At 54.8% G+C, this 16,515-nt stretch overlaps 1 protein-coding gene across 1 annotated transcript in view; it reads left to right on the top strand.

Annotated features, from left to right (window-relative positions):
* The first annotated feature begins 8,649 nt into the window (after nucleotides 1–8,649).
* Nucleotides 8,650–16,515, top strand: part of SLC6A3 (solute carrier family 6 member 3) — a 50,988-nt gene continuing 43,122 nt past the window's right edge. The window contains exons 1-3 of the mRNA XM_032278836.1: nucleotides 8,650–8,724; nucleotides 11,050–11,378; nucleotides 12,956–13,087. Of these exons, the coding sequence (XP_032134727.1) occupies nucleotides 11,096–11,378; nucleotides 12,956–13,087 (415 nt within the window). The 5' untranslated portion in view covers nucleotides 8,650–8,724; nucleotides 11,050–11,095. The remainder of the gene's footprint in view (nucleotides 8,725–11,049; nucleotides 11,379–12,955; nucleotides 13,088–16,515) is intronic.

The following is a 16,515-nucleotide window of genomic DNA, read 5'->3' on the forward strand; positions in this document are numbered from 1 at the left end:
GGTGGATTTAACGTCTCAGAAGAAAGGACAGATGAACTTGAAGACACAGATGACAGTGTAAACTGTTCAAAATGAAATAAAGAAAAAAGACAAAAAATCAACCAAGCATCAGAGAACTGCGAGACTTCAAGCCATCTAATACGCAAGCCGTGGGAATCCTCAAAAAGACCAGGTCTGGAGGAGGTCATTTTCTGATAGATAGTTCACCAGAAGGACAAATGTGTATGCACCTAGTAACAGAGCTTCATAATAAACTCAGCAAAATCTGATAGAACTGCAAGGAGAAACAGACCAGTCCACACAATTATACTCGGAGATTTCAATACCTCTTTCCCAATAATTGATGGAACAGATACACAGAAACTTTTAAGGATACAGAGGACTTGAAAAGCAGCATGAACTAACTTGACCTATTTGATATTTATGCAATAGTTCACCCAATAATATCAGAGCACACATTCTTTTCAAATGTGTGTGAAGAGCTTACCAAGACAGGCCACAGTTCAGACCATAAAATTCCCTTTAGGGATTCAGGTAATGTAAAGCATGTTCTCCAACAAAAAGGCAAACAAATTTGACACCAAAATGAAAAATACGTTTGGGGAATATAAAGAAGCATACCCAGACAATCTTCTAATATTTGGAAACTAATCATATATGAAAACAACAATGGATCAAAGAAGAAATCAAAAGGGAAATAGGAAATAGTTTGAACAGTGAAAACAAAGCTAAATCAGACTTCAGAAGAAAATCTGGACGTGAAGCCTGCCTCAGAAGTAAACAACGGTAAAACTGATGACGGCCTCCACCCAAAGAAGCCCCATGCGGCACTTCGGAAGAAACTGAAAAGCTGATTCTAAAATTCATAGGAAAAAGCACAGGACTGAGATTAGGCAAAACAACTTTGAAAAAGAACGAAATTGTCTGACTTACATTACCTGACTTAAAAATGTATTACAAAAGAATCATAATCAAGATAGTGCCATTTTAACCTCCTTGGCTGCCACAAAACACCCCAGACTTGGGGGCTGAACAGCAAAGACATTTGTTTCTCACAGTTCTGGAGGCTGGGAATCCAACATTGAGGCACCGGCTGATTCGGTTCCTAGTGAGGCCTCCCTTCCTGGCTCGCAGACGGACGCCTTCTCCCTGTATCTTCACACAGCAGAGAGTGAGAGAGAGAGAGAGCTTCCCCTTTTGATAAGGTCACAGCCCTCCTGGGTTATGACTCCACCCTTATGACTTCATTTAACCTAATCACCTCCGAAAAACTCTGCCTCCAGATGGTCACCTTGGGGATTATGGCTTTAACCTATGAATTTGGGGGTACCCAATTCAGTCGGCAGCAAGTGTGGTACTGGCATAAAAATAGATTAACAGGTGATAACACAGGGCCCCCCACACACAATTGACTTTTCAACAAAGGTGCAAAAGCAACTCAGTGGGGAAAGGGCTGCCTTCAGCACGCAGCGCTAGAACAACTGGTTATTCGGACGTAAAATAGCGAACTCCAATCCGTGTCTTACACCAAGCTGGTTTAAATGGATTATATGTGTAAATATGCAGTCTATAATTGTAAAATTTTTAGAGGAAAACTTAGGAGAAAATCTTTGTGATCGTGGATTAGGTAAAGATTTCTTAAATACATCACTAAAAGCAGGATTTGTGAAAGAAAAATGAATGCGACTTCATCAAAATTAATAACTCTTCTCTTCCAAAGACTCTATTGGGAGGATGAAAAGCGAGTCCAAGGCTGGGGAAACATGTGCAAAGTATCTCTGATAAGGGACTGGTATCCAGAATATTAAAGAACTCTCGAACCTCAATTAAATAACCCAAATGTGCAAAAGATTTGAGCAGACACTTGACACAAAGTGGCCCCAATGCCGCTAGCACGTGAGAAGCTGTCGAAGATCATTCTGAGAGGCGGGAAGGAGGCAGTGCTGTAGACACACGAGGGGCTAACACTGAAAAGAGGGGCCGGACTAAACATTCGCTGGAATGTGAGGTGACCAAAATTCTCACACCCTGTTCATGGAAATGTAAAATGATACAACTACTGTGCAAAAGAATTGAACAGTTTTTAAAAAATCGTTAAACATATATCCACCAGCCGACCTAGCCATCCACTACCAGGTACTCCTTACCTACCACAAAGAAATGACAGCCCGTGTTCATACGAAGACTCGCACGCAAATGTTCATAGTTTATTTGCAATAGCCAAATGTCCATCAATAGGCAGACAGATAAACCAAGTACATCGCATCCCATATCCACACAATGGACACTACAAATAAGTAAAACGGAATTGTTGGGAGCCCTCCCGTTGAGACTGCAAAGCAGGTATTCACGATAGGGGAGGTGGAGCCCAGGAGCAGGGCCTCCAGGCAGAGGGAAGTCGGGGACAAGAGAGAAAGGAGAATCCAGTTAAAAGGCGACCAGACGGCGAAACCCGATGGCCTGCGTTCGTGAGGAACAAGGTTTTTGCTACAGAAACTTGCTCATGAGCACCAAAGATATTATCTTCTATAACCACCTGTGGCTTAGCTGTCAATTTATTGTACAGAACTGATGATTTAGCTACTTGTTTCTCTCCTTACCAAGACGTCAATCAGACCCTGAAAATGTACATGTTCTGAGCCTTGAGAAATAAAGTTGCTGGTGGGGCACTTACTCCCCAGACCTCCTGACCCCGCTTTTCTGTCTTCTTTTCTTCCTGCGCACTCCCCATTCAGGTTGGAACCCTCTTGCTGGTCAAGAGTTCCCGGCACGGAATTAACTACTGAGGCGATGATGTGGCTTCTTCTCAAATATGCTGAATGCAAGAGAACAGACCCAGAACACAGTACTTACGGTATAATTCTATTTATACAAAATTATATTAAAAACACATTGGTCTATAATCATGGAAACCAAATCAGGCCAGGCATGGTGGCTCACATCATAATCCCAGCACTTTGGGAGGCTGATGTGGGCCAATCACTTGAGGTCAGGAGTTCGAGACCAGCCTGGCCAACATGGTGAAACTCCGTCTGTACTAAAAACACAAAAATTAGCCAGGTGTGGTGGTGCACACCTGTAATCTCAGCTACTCAGGAGGCTGAGGCAGGAGAATCACTTCAGCTTGGGAGGCAGAGGCTGCAGCGAGCTGAGATTGTGTCACTGCACTGCAGCCTGGGCAACAGAGCGAGATGCTGCCTCAAAAAAAGAAGAAAGAAAGAGAAAGAGAGAAAGAGAAAGAAAGAAAGAAAGAAAGAGAAATGAGGGGAAGAAAGGAAGGAAGGAGGGAAGGAAGGAAGGGAGGGAGGGAGGGAGGGAGGGAGGGAGGAAGGAAAGTGAGAGAGACAGAAAGGAAGGAAGGAAATCAGTGGTTGCCTGCGGGTGGGGCAGGGTAGAGACACAAGCAGACAGAGGGAAGCAGGCGAGTGATGAGTGCCCACCGCCAACATCCTGAGTGTGATTGGGCTGCACGCCCGTCAGTCACTCACCAAATCATACACTGGGAATACTACATATCGCACTTCAGTGCGGCTGTTTTTAAAAATCTTTACCTAATCCACAATCGCAAAGATTTTCTCCTAAGTTTCCCTCTAAAATATTAAAATTATAGATTGCGTATTTACACATATAATGCATTCCAAGCTAGTGCGTGTGAGACACTGGTTGAAGCTTGCCATTTTACGTCCGAGTAGCTGGTTGCTCCAGTGCTGTCCGTTGAAGGCAGCCCTTTCCCCACTGAGTCTTGTTCAGATGGTGGAATCATGAAAGACATCGCCTAGGTCCTCCAGTGCTCTTCTCCTTCAAGAGTCCTTTGGCTACTTCAGGTCACCACATCTCCAAACACATTTTAGAACCAGCTGGTTAATTTCTTCAAAAAAGCCAGTTAGAATTTTGATTGAGAGTGCACTGAATCTATATGTCAGTTTACGCAGAACTGACATCTCATCAATATTGAGGCTTCCAGTCATAACCAGGGACTCCCCTCTACTTGTCTAGGCTTTTAAACGTTTCTCACAGCAATGGATTCTAGGTTTTCAGCCCACAAGTCTCAGATACATTTTCCCCAGGCATTTTGTTTTGGATGCTATTGTAAATGAAATTATTTTAGATTTTATTTTATAATCATTTGCTGCTAGTACACAGAAACACAATCGATTTTTATCAGATCCCTGTGGCCTTGCTAAATTCACTTACAAATTCTAGTAGTTTTTAATTTTTTTTTGTAAATTCCTCAAGATTTTCTACAAACACGGAACCTATGTTCCCATGACAGAAAAATCTCGTCATCAATATTTCAGTGTCCCTTGAAGTCGCCTGTCCTGTAGCCAAGCCACTCGCCAATGCCTGTGAGTGCACTGGGGCCATGCTCCGGCCACCCCTCCTTGGCTAGATGACCGACCTGATGCGTGGTTGGAACGTGCGCCCCCTGGGAAGAAGATCCCTTTCACAGAAGGCCATGATGACGCACGCAGCTTTCCACTTTCAGGTGGGGGCAGTGTGTTGTGTACAGACAGATACATGTCATCCAGGCCCCAGTGCATGCATTCCCTCCATCCAATGTCATAAGAAACTCTCACGTAGTCAGAGGCCTGGGTGAAGGAAGGGGTCTTAACGCAGTGGGAGTGGGTACTTGTTCATGGAACTTATCGCGGCTTCCAGACCTGCTCAGGCCTTGTACACATTCCCCCTGATGACGGCAGGATGCTGCCTGCACAGCCTCTGTGGGTCCAACGGCAGGTGGCTTCTGCTGGGCGGCTCAGCTTCTGCAGCGGCGGAGCCCCCTGAGTCTCTGCTCTGTCTCAGGGCACTCTTATTCAAAAGGAGAATATGGATTTCCAGGAGAGCGTTCAGCTCGCACTCAGCTCATCGTGTGCGCTGCCTACAACATCTCCGTCTGCCACAGACCCTCCAAGCCCACCTGGTTCTGCCAGGTCAGTGTTTCTCAAAGTGTGGCTCCTGGGCCAGCAGCATCAGCATCGCCTGAGAACATTCTAGAAACGCGGGTCTCACACCTGCGGAAGCTGCGTCTCTGAGGATGGAGCGCAGTGATCCGTGCCTCCGGTGCTTGTAAGGTTCATGTAGGTGATGCTGGCTAGTGTGAGAACAACACCAGATCGTGTGGCCCCCCGGGGTGGCAGCTTCCCATCCAGACCAGCAGCAGAACGTTTCTTAATCTGGGCTCCACTCGCAACCAAATGCTTTATGGGTGACACAGAAAATGGACCAGAGAAGCACTCCCAAGGGTCTCGGACCTCGCCTCACCAATCCCAAGAGCCTCACCCAGTACGATACCTCTTTCCTAGGGTAGGCTTGCCAGACACAGCGCGTTTTCCTTCATTTTGGGTATGTAGTTTGGCCAATCAGACCAATGGGCCCACGGAAACTTCGCCAAGGTGGCAGGTTTTGAAAATGTTACTTTCTCTCTTTCAGTTTTAGCAAGCTCGTGTCTTACCAAGGCGTCTTGGAGTTTTTCATGTCTTGCTCCCCAGGCTGACTCGGCCTGGTGCCATCTGTGTGGCTGACCACCGTGACATGCTGTGCCGTGGTGATACCATCGGGCTGTCTGTGACTAAAGCCAGCAGTAAGCTGGAAAATGACATGGCTCTGAGAGAAGACATCGGAGTATACTGTTGTCCCTGCCATGCGGGAGGAAACGTCTCCCTCCTGGGGTGGCCCCAGGGAGGGCACAGGGGCGCAGCTGTGAGCAGGACCTCTTGCCTGGGGCCGGCACCTTCCATCTTTCTCAGACCCGGCCACACAAGGGCTGGGATCTGACCTCCCACACCCCTGGACAAAAGCTACTCCTGCCTACCGGCCCCTCGCACTTGACCTCCCCACACCCCTGACCCCCGGAGCCTTCCCAGCACCAGCGAGAGGTCAGGGTCTTTGGAGTCTGAGCTGGGCTCCCTGGGACTTCCTCTGAAAGCGCACAGGACACCCTCAATGTAGGAAAGACGCAGGCAGGTATATGACTGGCATCTCACTGCCATTCGTCCGAGAGCCAGCCGGCCCACCGTCCTTGTCCTCTGTCAGATGCAGCACCTATGGGGGGAGCACCCATGCCGCCTTCCAACTCAAGTGGAACATGGGGCAACATCCAGCACTGAGGGTCCCCCGGGAGGCGGCACCCAAGGAGGGGGACCCATGAGGCAGGGCTGCTTTGGAGACAGCAGTCAGCAGCCAGAGGCTCCCTGTGGGCTCTGCAGCCGCGGTCCCAGCCCGTGGAGAGAGGCACCCAGCAGGGGTAGGAAGTGCAGACGCTGGATGGCTCCACCTGCCTGCACCCAGCACCCTGAGCCCACAGCAGCCACAGCAGCAATGACAACCATCATAAAGCCGGCTTGGTGTTTAGGGCAGAGTACCAAGCATGCAAAGGTTGGCCGTTTAATCAGGTCTGATCGGCTCACAACCACACCGATTCCACCTGCACGGCTCACAGGGCATTCCTGCTGTGGGAGGGTGCAGCTGCGTGGACCTAGAAGCTGCACTTTCTCTGTGTCATCCATGGGCCCAGCTCCCACAGCTGGTTGCTCTGAGAACACCCAAAGCTCCTTTATCCTAATTCATGTGGTAAGAAGTCGGGGTTGATCCAGGGTGCAGGTTACATCACTCGGGGGCCCCTCCTGAGTGGCAGGTGCATTCTCCGTGTGCCGCGGTCGGTGAGGATGTGCCCGCCTAGGTCTGTGTGACCGTGGTCCCTCCTCCTCCCTGCCCTGTGCCCTGTCAGCTTTGGGTCACAATTTTGCACTCCTTCAGAACTTGCAAGTACTTCCAAAATGTGCTTTGCCTGTGTACTGTTTAGTTTTGAGACAGGGTCTCGCCGCATTACCCATGGTGTGCTCTCGACTCCACCCTGCAGGTTCAAGGGATTCTCCCACCTCTGCCTCCCTGAGTCGGTGGGACTACAGGCATGAGCCACCATGCCCAGCCCACCTGTGTGTTTTTAAGGTCTCCGAACGTCCATTCTCTGTGTGTGTTTTATTAATGGCCTCTCTTCGTCATCTGCAAAGCCTTTTCCTTGGGAGATGGTTTGTCTCCTTGACCCTGCTGCTCCGGAGCCAAGCACTGGCTCGTTCCCTTTCACTGAAACCTGTGCCATGGAGCTTATGCGGGCAGAGAGATCCCTTCTGTGGCGGCCACTGACACAATCAGCTTTGAGGCGGCACAGCCCCCTCTCCTGAGGTCCCCTCACCTCCCTGGCCAGGCTGAAGTCCCACCCCTGATGGGAGACAGTGTCAGGAGAGGGGCTTTTCAGGTGGTCAGTCCAGGAGGACTCCACCCTGAGGAATGGGGCCAGTGCCTTCATAAAACAGACCCCAGAGAGCTCTCCCCAGCCGCCACCATGGGGAGATACAGGGAAAGAACGATCTCCAACCCTCACGGGACACAGAGTCGGCCAGGTCTAGGCCTTGGCCTTGGCCCCCAGGCTGCAGAACTGTGAGAACTAAGGGCTTCTGTGGGAGCCCCAGGCTGCTGGGATTTTGTCATAGCAGCCCCAGGGAGTCGCCAGGTTCCTGCTTGATTCCAACTCAGCCTGGAAGCGCAGCTCCGGGTGCCTTCTGCCTGGGAGCCAGCCCAGGGTGAGGGGTGTGGGGAGTGCAGGGCGCAGCAGGGGGTGGGACACCAAGGGGCGCTGCTTCCCCCACTGCTGAGCACGGGCTGTGGGTGGGAGATGGCTGGGGAGCCCCAGGGCTCGCCTGGACGCCCACGGCAGGGTGTCACGCAGGGGCACCGAGGGTACACGGGGAGGATCTCCGGGGTTTGGGTGACCCCGGGGGGCAACGTGCAGAGCGGGGCGCGGCCACTCACCTCGGTGCCGTCTAAGGACCTGGACGTCCTGGGCCTGGCGGCCTGGGCTGCACCCTTCCTCGGCGCGCTGAATGTTAGAAATCCTGCCCGGACATCTCGGAGGGGAAGCCTCGGAGTCCATTCGGCGCGGAGCTGGGTGTCGGACGCCAGGGCTTTCCAGGCCCGCACGGGGCATGGCTTCCCACGCGAGTGCGGTGCGAACCCCGTGGTTCCGATGCCGGCCAGAGGCGGCGAGGCTCGGCTGGTGGCCTGGGGGTCGCGGAGCCCCCAAGACCACGGAAGGACCCGCGTCTCCGCAACCTGCACGCCGCGAAGCGGGGTTCCGAGCTGGTCAGGGCCGGAGCCCGGGCCCGGCGTGGAGCGGCGGGTGGGAGGGAGGTGGTCCCGGGAGCGCGGGGTGGCCTCAGGGGCGCCCGGACGGGGAGGGAGGGAAGGATCGGCCCAGCCGGGTCCCCGCGGTTCCTCGCGCGCCGCCGCCCGGCTCCTTCCCTGTCCCGAAGGCGGCGGGTGCGCGGGGCAGCGCCAAGGGGTGCGGGCGAGGGCGACCCGGACCGTTCTCGCAAGGAAGGCGCCCGTCTAGACCCGCGCCGCTCCGGACCCACAGGCCCCTGCACCCGGTGTCCGGGCCACTGGGCGCGCGGGACCGCGGTGGCCGTGGAGCAGTGGCCGCCGCTGCTCTGAGCCGTCCGCGCCCGGGGGGCGGGGGACGGGGGCGCGGCTCGGGGAGGTGCGGAGGCGGAGCCAGGACGCCGGGGCGACCCCGGCCGCGGGAGGGGCGGGGCGGGGCGGACCCTGGCGACAGGATAAGAGCCCGAGGCCGAGCCGAGACCGCCCAGCGCAGCGGAGCGGGAGGGGAGGCTTCGCGGACGTTCGCGGCCAGGACTCGCGCGCAGCAGCCGAGGCCCGCGAGCCCAGGTGAGGCCGGGGCGGCTCCCGGCACTGGCGTCCCCAGCGCATCCTCCCGGCGCGCCGCTCCCTCTGCAGACCCCGATGTCGGGCGCAGGGGCTGGGAGGCGGGTTCGGGGGGCCGGGCGCCGTCTGGGGTCCCCGCGTCCCTCAGACCTCGCGTGGTCTTCAAAGTCGCCAACAGTCGCGGTGCCGAGCGCTCCCGGTAGCGCCGTGTGGGCCTTTGAGGCCGAGGGGGGTGTCCACGGAGGGGCGCAGGGCTCAGGACGGCGTGGGCGCCACTGGTGTGGGGGCCGCGTGGATGCCTGTGGCTGTGACTTGGGGGACCCGGTTTCTTCTTGTGGAACTTATCCCCACTGGGGGCGCGGCGCACCCCAGATCCGATCGGAGTGGGTGTTCCCCGCCGCTCCGTCCCGCGGGGGCTTTGTCTGATTTTGGGGCGCGGGCGGCCGCCAGTGCTCCGGGCAGTGCAGGGAGGCCGGGCGAGGGCTCTGCAGGCAGCGCCGCTTCTTGTTCTGGGCGTGGCGGGGAAGGTCGCGTCCTAACAAGCCACGGTTTGCTGCGTGGACCCAAACCTCGCCTCTGAGGCCCAGTGCTCGGGAGTGGGGTCAGTGGCCCCAGGGCTGCGGCCGCTTCCCGGGCAGGCGGCAGAGCAGGGAGGCCGGAGACTCACGAGCTCCGCACCCAGCGCCCTCTCCCAGCACGGCTCCTGCTCGCGCCGCGGAACCCAGCGCGGGGGTCGTGCGGGTGGGAAGGGTCGTGCGGGGTGAGGGTTGTCACCGGGAGCTGAAGAATCCACCCAGTAGCGGCGCGTGACGTAGCTCATGGGCGAGTGTTGTGTAAACTTGGATGCAGCGGAAAGTGGCCCGTTAGAGCTGCCGCCTACGTCCAGCTTCATTGTGTGTGTGTGCGTGTGCCCGTGTGTGAGTGGGTGTGTGCGCGTGTGTGTGTGAGAAAGTGCATGTGCCCGTGTGAGTGGGTGTGTGTGTGTGTGAGTGCATGTGCCCGTGTGTGTGTGTGTCTGTGTGTGAGTGCATGTGCCCGTGTGTGTGGGTGTGTGTGCGTGCATGCGTGAGTGCATGCCTGTGTATGTGTATGCGTGTGCCTGTGTGTGTGGTCGCCTGTGTGTGCACCTGTGTGCACGTGCATGAGTGCACGCCTGTGTGTGTATGTGTGTGTGCGTGCTCGTGTGGTCTCCTGTGTGTGTATATGCATGTACCCGTGTGTGTACACACGTCTGTGAGTGTGTGTGTGTGTGTGCACGTGCGTGATTGAAACGTGCTGCTGGATCCAAATGCTAGAAGTGGCCCTGGCTGGGGCAGGGTAGACACTCCTGCTCTCCTGCACTGCCTTGTTGCTGGGGACTTTATGGAGCCATTTGGAAAGGATTTCTCAGGTTGCCCTGCTGGCCCAGGAGCTGGTCTCCGCAGTGAAGCCGTGTCCATCCTCTGCCCAGCTCTCTCAGGTGGGGTGGTGCCACCGACATGGGTGGATGTGGCTTGCACAGGCACTCTTTGAGGAAACAGTTGTGATGGTTCTAAATTCTTCTTTACAGTGGCCGACTTTAGTTACATAAATTTTGCTGTTTATTACTGAGTATAAACAATATAAGGCCAGGCTTGATGGCTCATGCCTGTAATCTCAGCACTTTGGGAAGCTGAGGCAGGGATCGCTTGAGGTCAGGAGTTCAAGACCAGCCTGGGCAACATAGTCAGACCCTGTCTTTACCAAAAATTACACAAAAAGAAACTTAGCCAGCGCTGTGGTGCACACCTGTAGTCCCAGCTACTCAGCAGGCTGAGGGGCAAGGATCGCTTGAACCCAGGAGTTTGAGGTTGCAGTGACTTGTAATCACACTACTATGCTTCAGCCTGAGTGACAGAGCAAGACTTCATCTCATTAAAAAAAAAAAAAAAGAAAAAATACAGACGAACAGTCACAAAAGCATTATTGAACGCTCTTTGAAGACTGTAAAATTGCTCCCTGGAAGTGTGGGGGGAGGTAGAGGTAATATCCACGTATTGTTATTAGAAAGCCGCACTAGAGCTTACACAGCATTGCGCTTTGATAGGAGTGAGGAGGGTGCAGGGGAAGGAGGGCAAGCCAGAGGGCCGGTCTCGAGGCCTCCATGGGCTGGTGCCCCAGCTCTGTGGTGAGAGCTGGCACCTCCCAGTTTCTGTGCCCCAGCTGTGCCATCTCAGGCACTGGGAATGCACCCATCCCTTCCCAGAGGAAAACCGGTGAATGCCTTGGGGCTCTGCCCTCCATACCAGGCACATCCCTTGCCCTGGCGGCTGAATTGCTGCATTCCTCTTGTGTGTTTGCTTTTCATAGTGGCTGAAGACCAAGCGACAAGAATTCCTCGATTCCAGGTGTGCCCATGAGTAAGAGCAAATGCTCTGTGGGACTCATGTCTTCCGTGGTGGCCCCGGCTAAGGAGCCCAACGCCATGGGCCCGAAGGAGGTGGAGCTCATCCTCGTCAAGGAGCAGAATGGAGTGCAGCTCACCAGCTCCACCCTCACCAACCGGCAGAGCCCCGTGGAGGCCCAGGATCGGGAGACCTGGGGCAAGAAGATCGACTTTCTCCTCTCCGTCATTGGCTTCGCTGTGGACCTGGCCAACGTCTGGCGATTCCCCTACCTGTGCTACAAAAATGGCGGGGGTAAGTCCCATCTCAGCCTTCCTGGGCCCGCCCGCCAGGCAGGGGTCCGTGGGGGCAGCCGGGCAGGGCTTTGAGGAAAGGCAGCACCCAGACGAGATAAAGCTGTTCTCATGCATGAAGATGGGGCTCCCGGTGAGAGCTTGCAGTGGGAGCAGATCGCCCTGGAGGATGTCACAGAACCACAGAGCAGGGCTTGGAGCTGCCTGGTCGCATGTGGGCATTTCAGAGGTCAGGAAAGGGAGGCACTCACAGAAGCTGGAGTTGGGGGTGGGACCCTGCATGGAGCAGCCTGGCTCTGCCTCCTATTTCCAGAGGCTATTTCACTTTGGAAAGAAAATTCTTGAAGACCCAAAGAACAGCCTCTGGCCGACTTTGGCAGCCTTTGCAAAGCGTGTGGAGGCCCTGGAGCCTGGAGTGGCAGAAGAGGCCCCTGGAGCGTGCCTGTGCCCCCTGCACCCTCCAGGACCCAGCCACAGAGCCGGAAGGCTAATGTTGAGGCTTCCTGCACCCTCCAGAACCCAGCCAGAGTCAGGAGGCTAATTTTGAGGCCCTCTGCATTCCCCAGAACCCAGCCACAGAGCTGGAAGGCTAATGTTGAGGCCCCCTGCACCCCCCAGAACCCAGCCACAGAGTCAGAGGCTAAGATCGAGGCAGGGCCACCTGGGAAGTCCAAGGACATGGGTGGTCCCTTCCCAGGAGCCTCTTTGGGCCTCCCTGCCTGGCCTCCCTGGTTGGCTTCTATGGCGGGTCTAAGAAGGGAGGCCTGGGAAAGAATTTGGGGGGAAGCCTCACTGAATGCCTGTGAGGAAGCTGACATTTTTATGCCCACCTAGAAAAGGGGAAGATAGAGGCCTCAGCAGGTCCAGGAAGTTGCCCAAAGACAGAGCTGAGGGACCCCATGCCTCCCCCTCCCCTTCCCCAGGAGAGAGAGTGGCAAGCTTTCCCTCACTCAGGTCAGACCAGGGGAGCAGATGGGATCTAGGAGGCTGAGACCAGGGGGCCCCGGGCTTTGTGCTGGGGATGGGGAGGTGCAGGTTTCAAAGGAACTAGGCCCTACCCTGGAGGGGCTCCCAGCACCTGAGGCAGCAAAGCCCCTCAGCCACTGGGTCGATGGGGGCAGGCGCTGAGGGCCCTGGAAGCCGGGGACAGGACGGTAGGGCCCACTCAGCTCAGGGGCAGAGTGGGGCTCACAGATTCACAACTCAAGAGGTAAAGAGGATCAGGGCAAAGGCGGGGGACGCAGGCCAGGGAAGGGCACCCCGAGTAACCTAGGAAAAGAGCAGTATCCAGTGCAGCGCCAAGCATGGGCAGGGCCTCCCTGCACCACTCCTGGGTTTGACATCGCAGCTCGGGGTGCACAATGCTGAGGGGATCCAGGAGGGATGTGTCAGGCACTGACAGCAGTGCAGGACGGGCTTGGGGACGCATCGGCCCCAGCCGGGGGCTTCCCGTTGGAGAGTGGGGTGAAAGGGTCAGGCCAGGACATGGGTGGTTGACTGGGGTGGGAGCCCGAGCTTCCATGAGGAGAGACGGGCCCTTCCAAGGCCCCAAACTCGAGGCGCTGTTCTGCCCCACAGGTGCCTTCCTGGTCCCCTACCTGCTCTTCATGGTCATTGCTGGGATGCCACTTTTCTACATGGAGCTGGCCCTCGGCCAGTTCAACAGGGAAGGGGCTGCTGGTGTCTGGAAGATCTGCCCCGTACTGAAAGGTAACACACAGGCACCTCCCTTCACCCTGGCACAGTGCGGACTCTGGTGGTGGCGCTGGAACTTTCAAAGCCAGCCAGCCCCATCATGAGCATGCCGCCCTGCTTTGCTAAGACACAGGCGTGGCACACGCCACTTGAACTTGGGTCCCACTTTAAAGATCTGTGATGACAAGGACTTGAGAGTTCATTCCCTTGCTTCTAGGTGAGGCTGTCCTGCAATTCATTCATGGTGTTACTTTGCCAAGATGTTAAAATGTAGTTAAGATAAAACACATGTCTATCTATAGATCCGCAATCTATCCATTATCCATCCATCCATTCATCAAATCATCTGTCATCTATCTGTTATCATTATCGATCTTTATATCAATCATTCACCCATCCATCTACCTACCCGTCTACCCACCTGCCTATCCATCCGTCTGTCATCATCATCTGTCACTACGAATTTCCTGTGGCTGCCGTAACAAACGACACACACCGGGTGGCTTAAATGGCACACATTTATCGTCTCACTGTTCTGGGGGCTGGAAGTCCACGATCAAGGTGTCAGTGGATTGATTTCTTCTGACACTGCATGAAAGCCTCTGCTCTAGCCTCTCTCCTTGGCTCGGAGACTGTCTTCTCCCTGTGCCTCTTCATACTGCTGCCTTCTACACATAGCTCTGAAACCAAATTCCCCCTTTTTATGAGGTCACAAGTCCTGTTGGATTAGGGCCCACCTTCAATTTGATTACCTCCGTAGAGACCTTGTTTCTAAATAAGGTCACATTCTGAGGTTTGAGGGGTTAGAACTTCAACAGATGAATTTGGGGGATGGACACAATTCATAACTCTATCATCTGTCAATCATCTCTTCACCTGTCATCTACCCATCCATCTATTATCTATTGATCCATCCACCTATCAATCCATCCATCCACCCATCCATTCATCCATCCATCCATCCATTCATCTATGGATCCATCATCCATCCATCTATCCATCCATTCATTATCTACTGATCCATCCATCTACCTATCAATCCATCTATCCATCCATCCATTCATTTATCTGTGGATCCATCATCCATCCATTATCTATTGATCCATCACTCCACCTACCCATTTATCTATCCATCCATCCATTCATCCATTCATCTATCTATGTATCCGTCATCCATCCATTATCTATTGATCCATCCATCTACCTATCGATCCATCCATTCATCCATTCATCTATCTACGGCTGTATCCATCCATCCATCCATCCATCCACCTATCGACCTATCCATCTGTCTCTTAGCTATTGATCCATCTAGTTGTCACTGAGCCTTTCCGGCTGCTGGTGCCCTGCTCTGGCATCATGAAGTGGACACACTCATGTTGAGCACAGGTGGCCTGCCCAGCACCAGGCCCTCTCTCGGCATTTCTGACTCCATCCTCATGAGACCCTGGGAAGGGCACACACTATGTCTCTGTGTTGGAGATGCAGGTGCTGAGGACCAGAGGGCTGCGGTCATTCCCCTGTTCTCCCCATCAGAACAGAGCGGGATTTCATCCCAGGTGTTTCTGACTCCCCAGTCCACACACGAAGGCCACGCTTGCCCCATGGTACAGCCACCTCTCGGGAGCTGGTGGTTCAGGGAGGATTAGGGCATTTCCTCAGAGGCATCACTCCAAAAATTGGCATTAAGAAAATGGCTACTAGAAGGTCAGTCTCTGGATACTCACAGAAGTTCTGGATGTGATCCCTGGATACACACAAAAGCTGGTGTTAAAGAAGACAGCCAAGCCCCAGCACCGCCCCAAGACTTGTTACCAGTGAGTCGGGGTGGACCGTCAGAGGCGAACCACTGACCCGCCTAAGGAGAGGGAACAGATGGCATTTCACAGCTGCTGAGGTTGGGCTCTGGGAGAAGGCACCCTTACACCCGTGGAGACGCTGAGACTGGCCAGACGTGATGGCTCTTCCCAGGCGTGAGACACATTCATTCCTAGTGGGCTGCATAGTGAACCTTAAGACTTCAGTAATTTCTTCCTAGGCTCCATATTCACTGAACCACACTGAAATGGAGCCACAAAAAGAGGACTCTCTCCCCACACCCACCCTGCACACATCTTCAGAGTGAGAGACAGATGCTGGGGGCACGCACCGGGCCAGACGGCCCCTTGGCAGGATCAGCAGGGAGAGGTCAAACCATACCAGAATTGCCGGGAACACGCCCCTGCCCCGTCGTCAGTTTCCCGGTGGAGGAGGGCAGCAGCCAGCGGAAGACCCAGGAGCCTCCCTCCAGACAGACAGGTGCGCGGGTCAAACTGGGCGTCACTGGGAACCCAGGCTAACGGTTCAAGATGCACGTGTTTCCTGTGTCCCCCGGCCCTGGCCGGCAGCGCGGACACATTTCAGGGAGGAGATACTGCCTGAGTCTGCAGCTGTGGTCGACGCTGAGCCTGTGCCGTGTCCGTGGAGGAGGGCACCCGAGTGCTCAGAGCCTTGGGACGCTGAATCGGGGAGGAGGCCAGCCCACTGGGGTGGGGGAAACAGCGAGGAGAGATGAACTCGGGCTCTGGCACTGGCTGGGGCGAAGTCAGACTGCTTTGCCGGATGTTCCAGAGCCACCCTGGAGTCTGTCACGAGTGTGTACACACGCACAGCCCTGCACCCCACTCCGGCCAGTGAGCCTGGTGCTGGGGTGAGTTAAACCACCTCTTCACATGCAGGATTCGGGTGAGGAGCACAGGAAAAAAAGGGATGTGTGGGTCAGCAGACAGGAGCTGATTTCCTTCTGTCTGTACACGGAAAGGAGGTTCACCCACAAAGCTCCCAGCGTGGGTCTTCATGATGCAGTTCACAAAACGTCAAAAAGCCATTTCTAAGAATTTCAGAGCGCCATGTGGTGGTAACCAACGTGACTTGGGCTGATAGACAGCCTCGACTTCCGTAGGAGTGAGCAGTGGCGCCTCATTCTGGAGAAATGCGGCTGGTGGCTGCGGCATCTCATTGCGCTCCCCGCAACGCGCAGCCTGGGGAAGCTGGGCAGTCACCTCCTCCGTGGCACACACGTGCCCACCATCCCGCATGCCACGCAGGCTTCATTCTGAAGGCCAGTCCCCGAGGATGGCTGTGAAGTGTGGCCACGGGAAGAAAGGCTCGTGGCCCCGAGGGCAGATCTCAGGAAGAGCTGGTTCACGCCCACCTCATACCTGGTGAGGAAGGAAAATCACAAACCCCAGAAAGTGAACTGTTGGACCCGTGAAGGGATGGATGAGTCGAAGCTTGAAAGCTGGACTTCTTTAGAGAAGCGACACCTTCAACGGTTTCATCTCAGCAACGCTGCAGGTCCCGTGCAGTTAATCTCAGCAATTCTGCAGGTCCCGTGCGGTTAATAACAGCAATGCTGCAGGTCCCGTGCAGTTAATCTCAGCAATGCTGCAGGTCCCGTGCGG

This window comes from Sapajus apella, unplaced genomic scaffold (assembly GCF_009761245.1).
Source record: "Sapajus apella isolate SASKATOON/1434 unplaced genomic scaffold, GSC_monkey_1.0 scaffold11, whole genome shotgun sequence".
In the NCBI taxonomy this organism is placed as follows: Eukaryota; Metazoa; Chordata; class Mammalia; order Primates; family Cebidae; genus Sapajus; species Sapajus apella.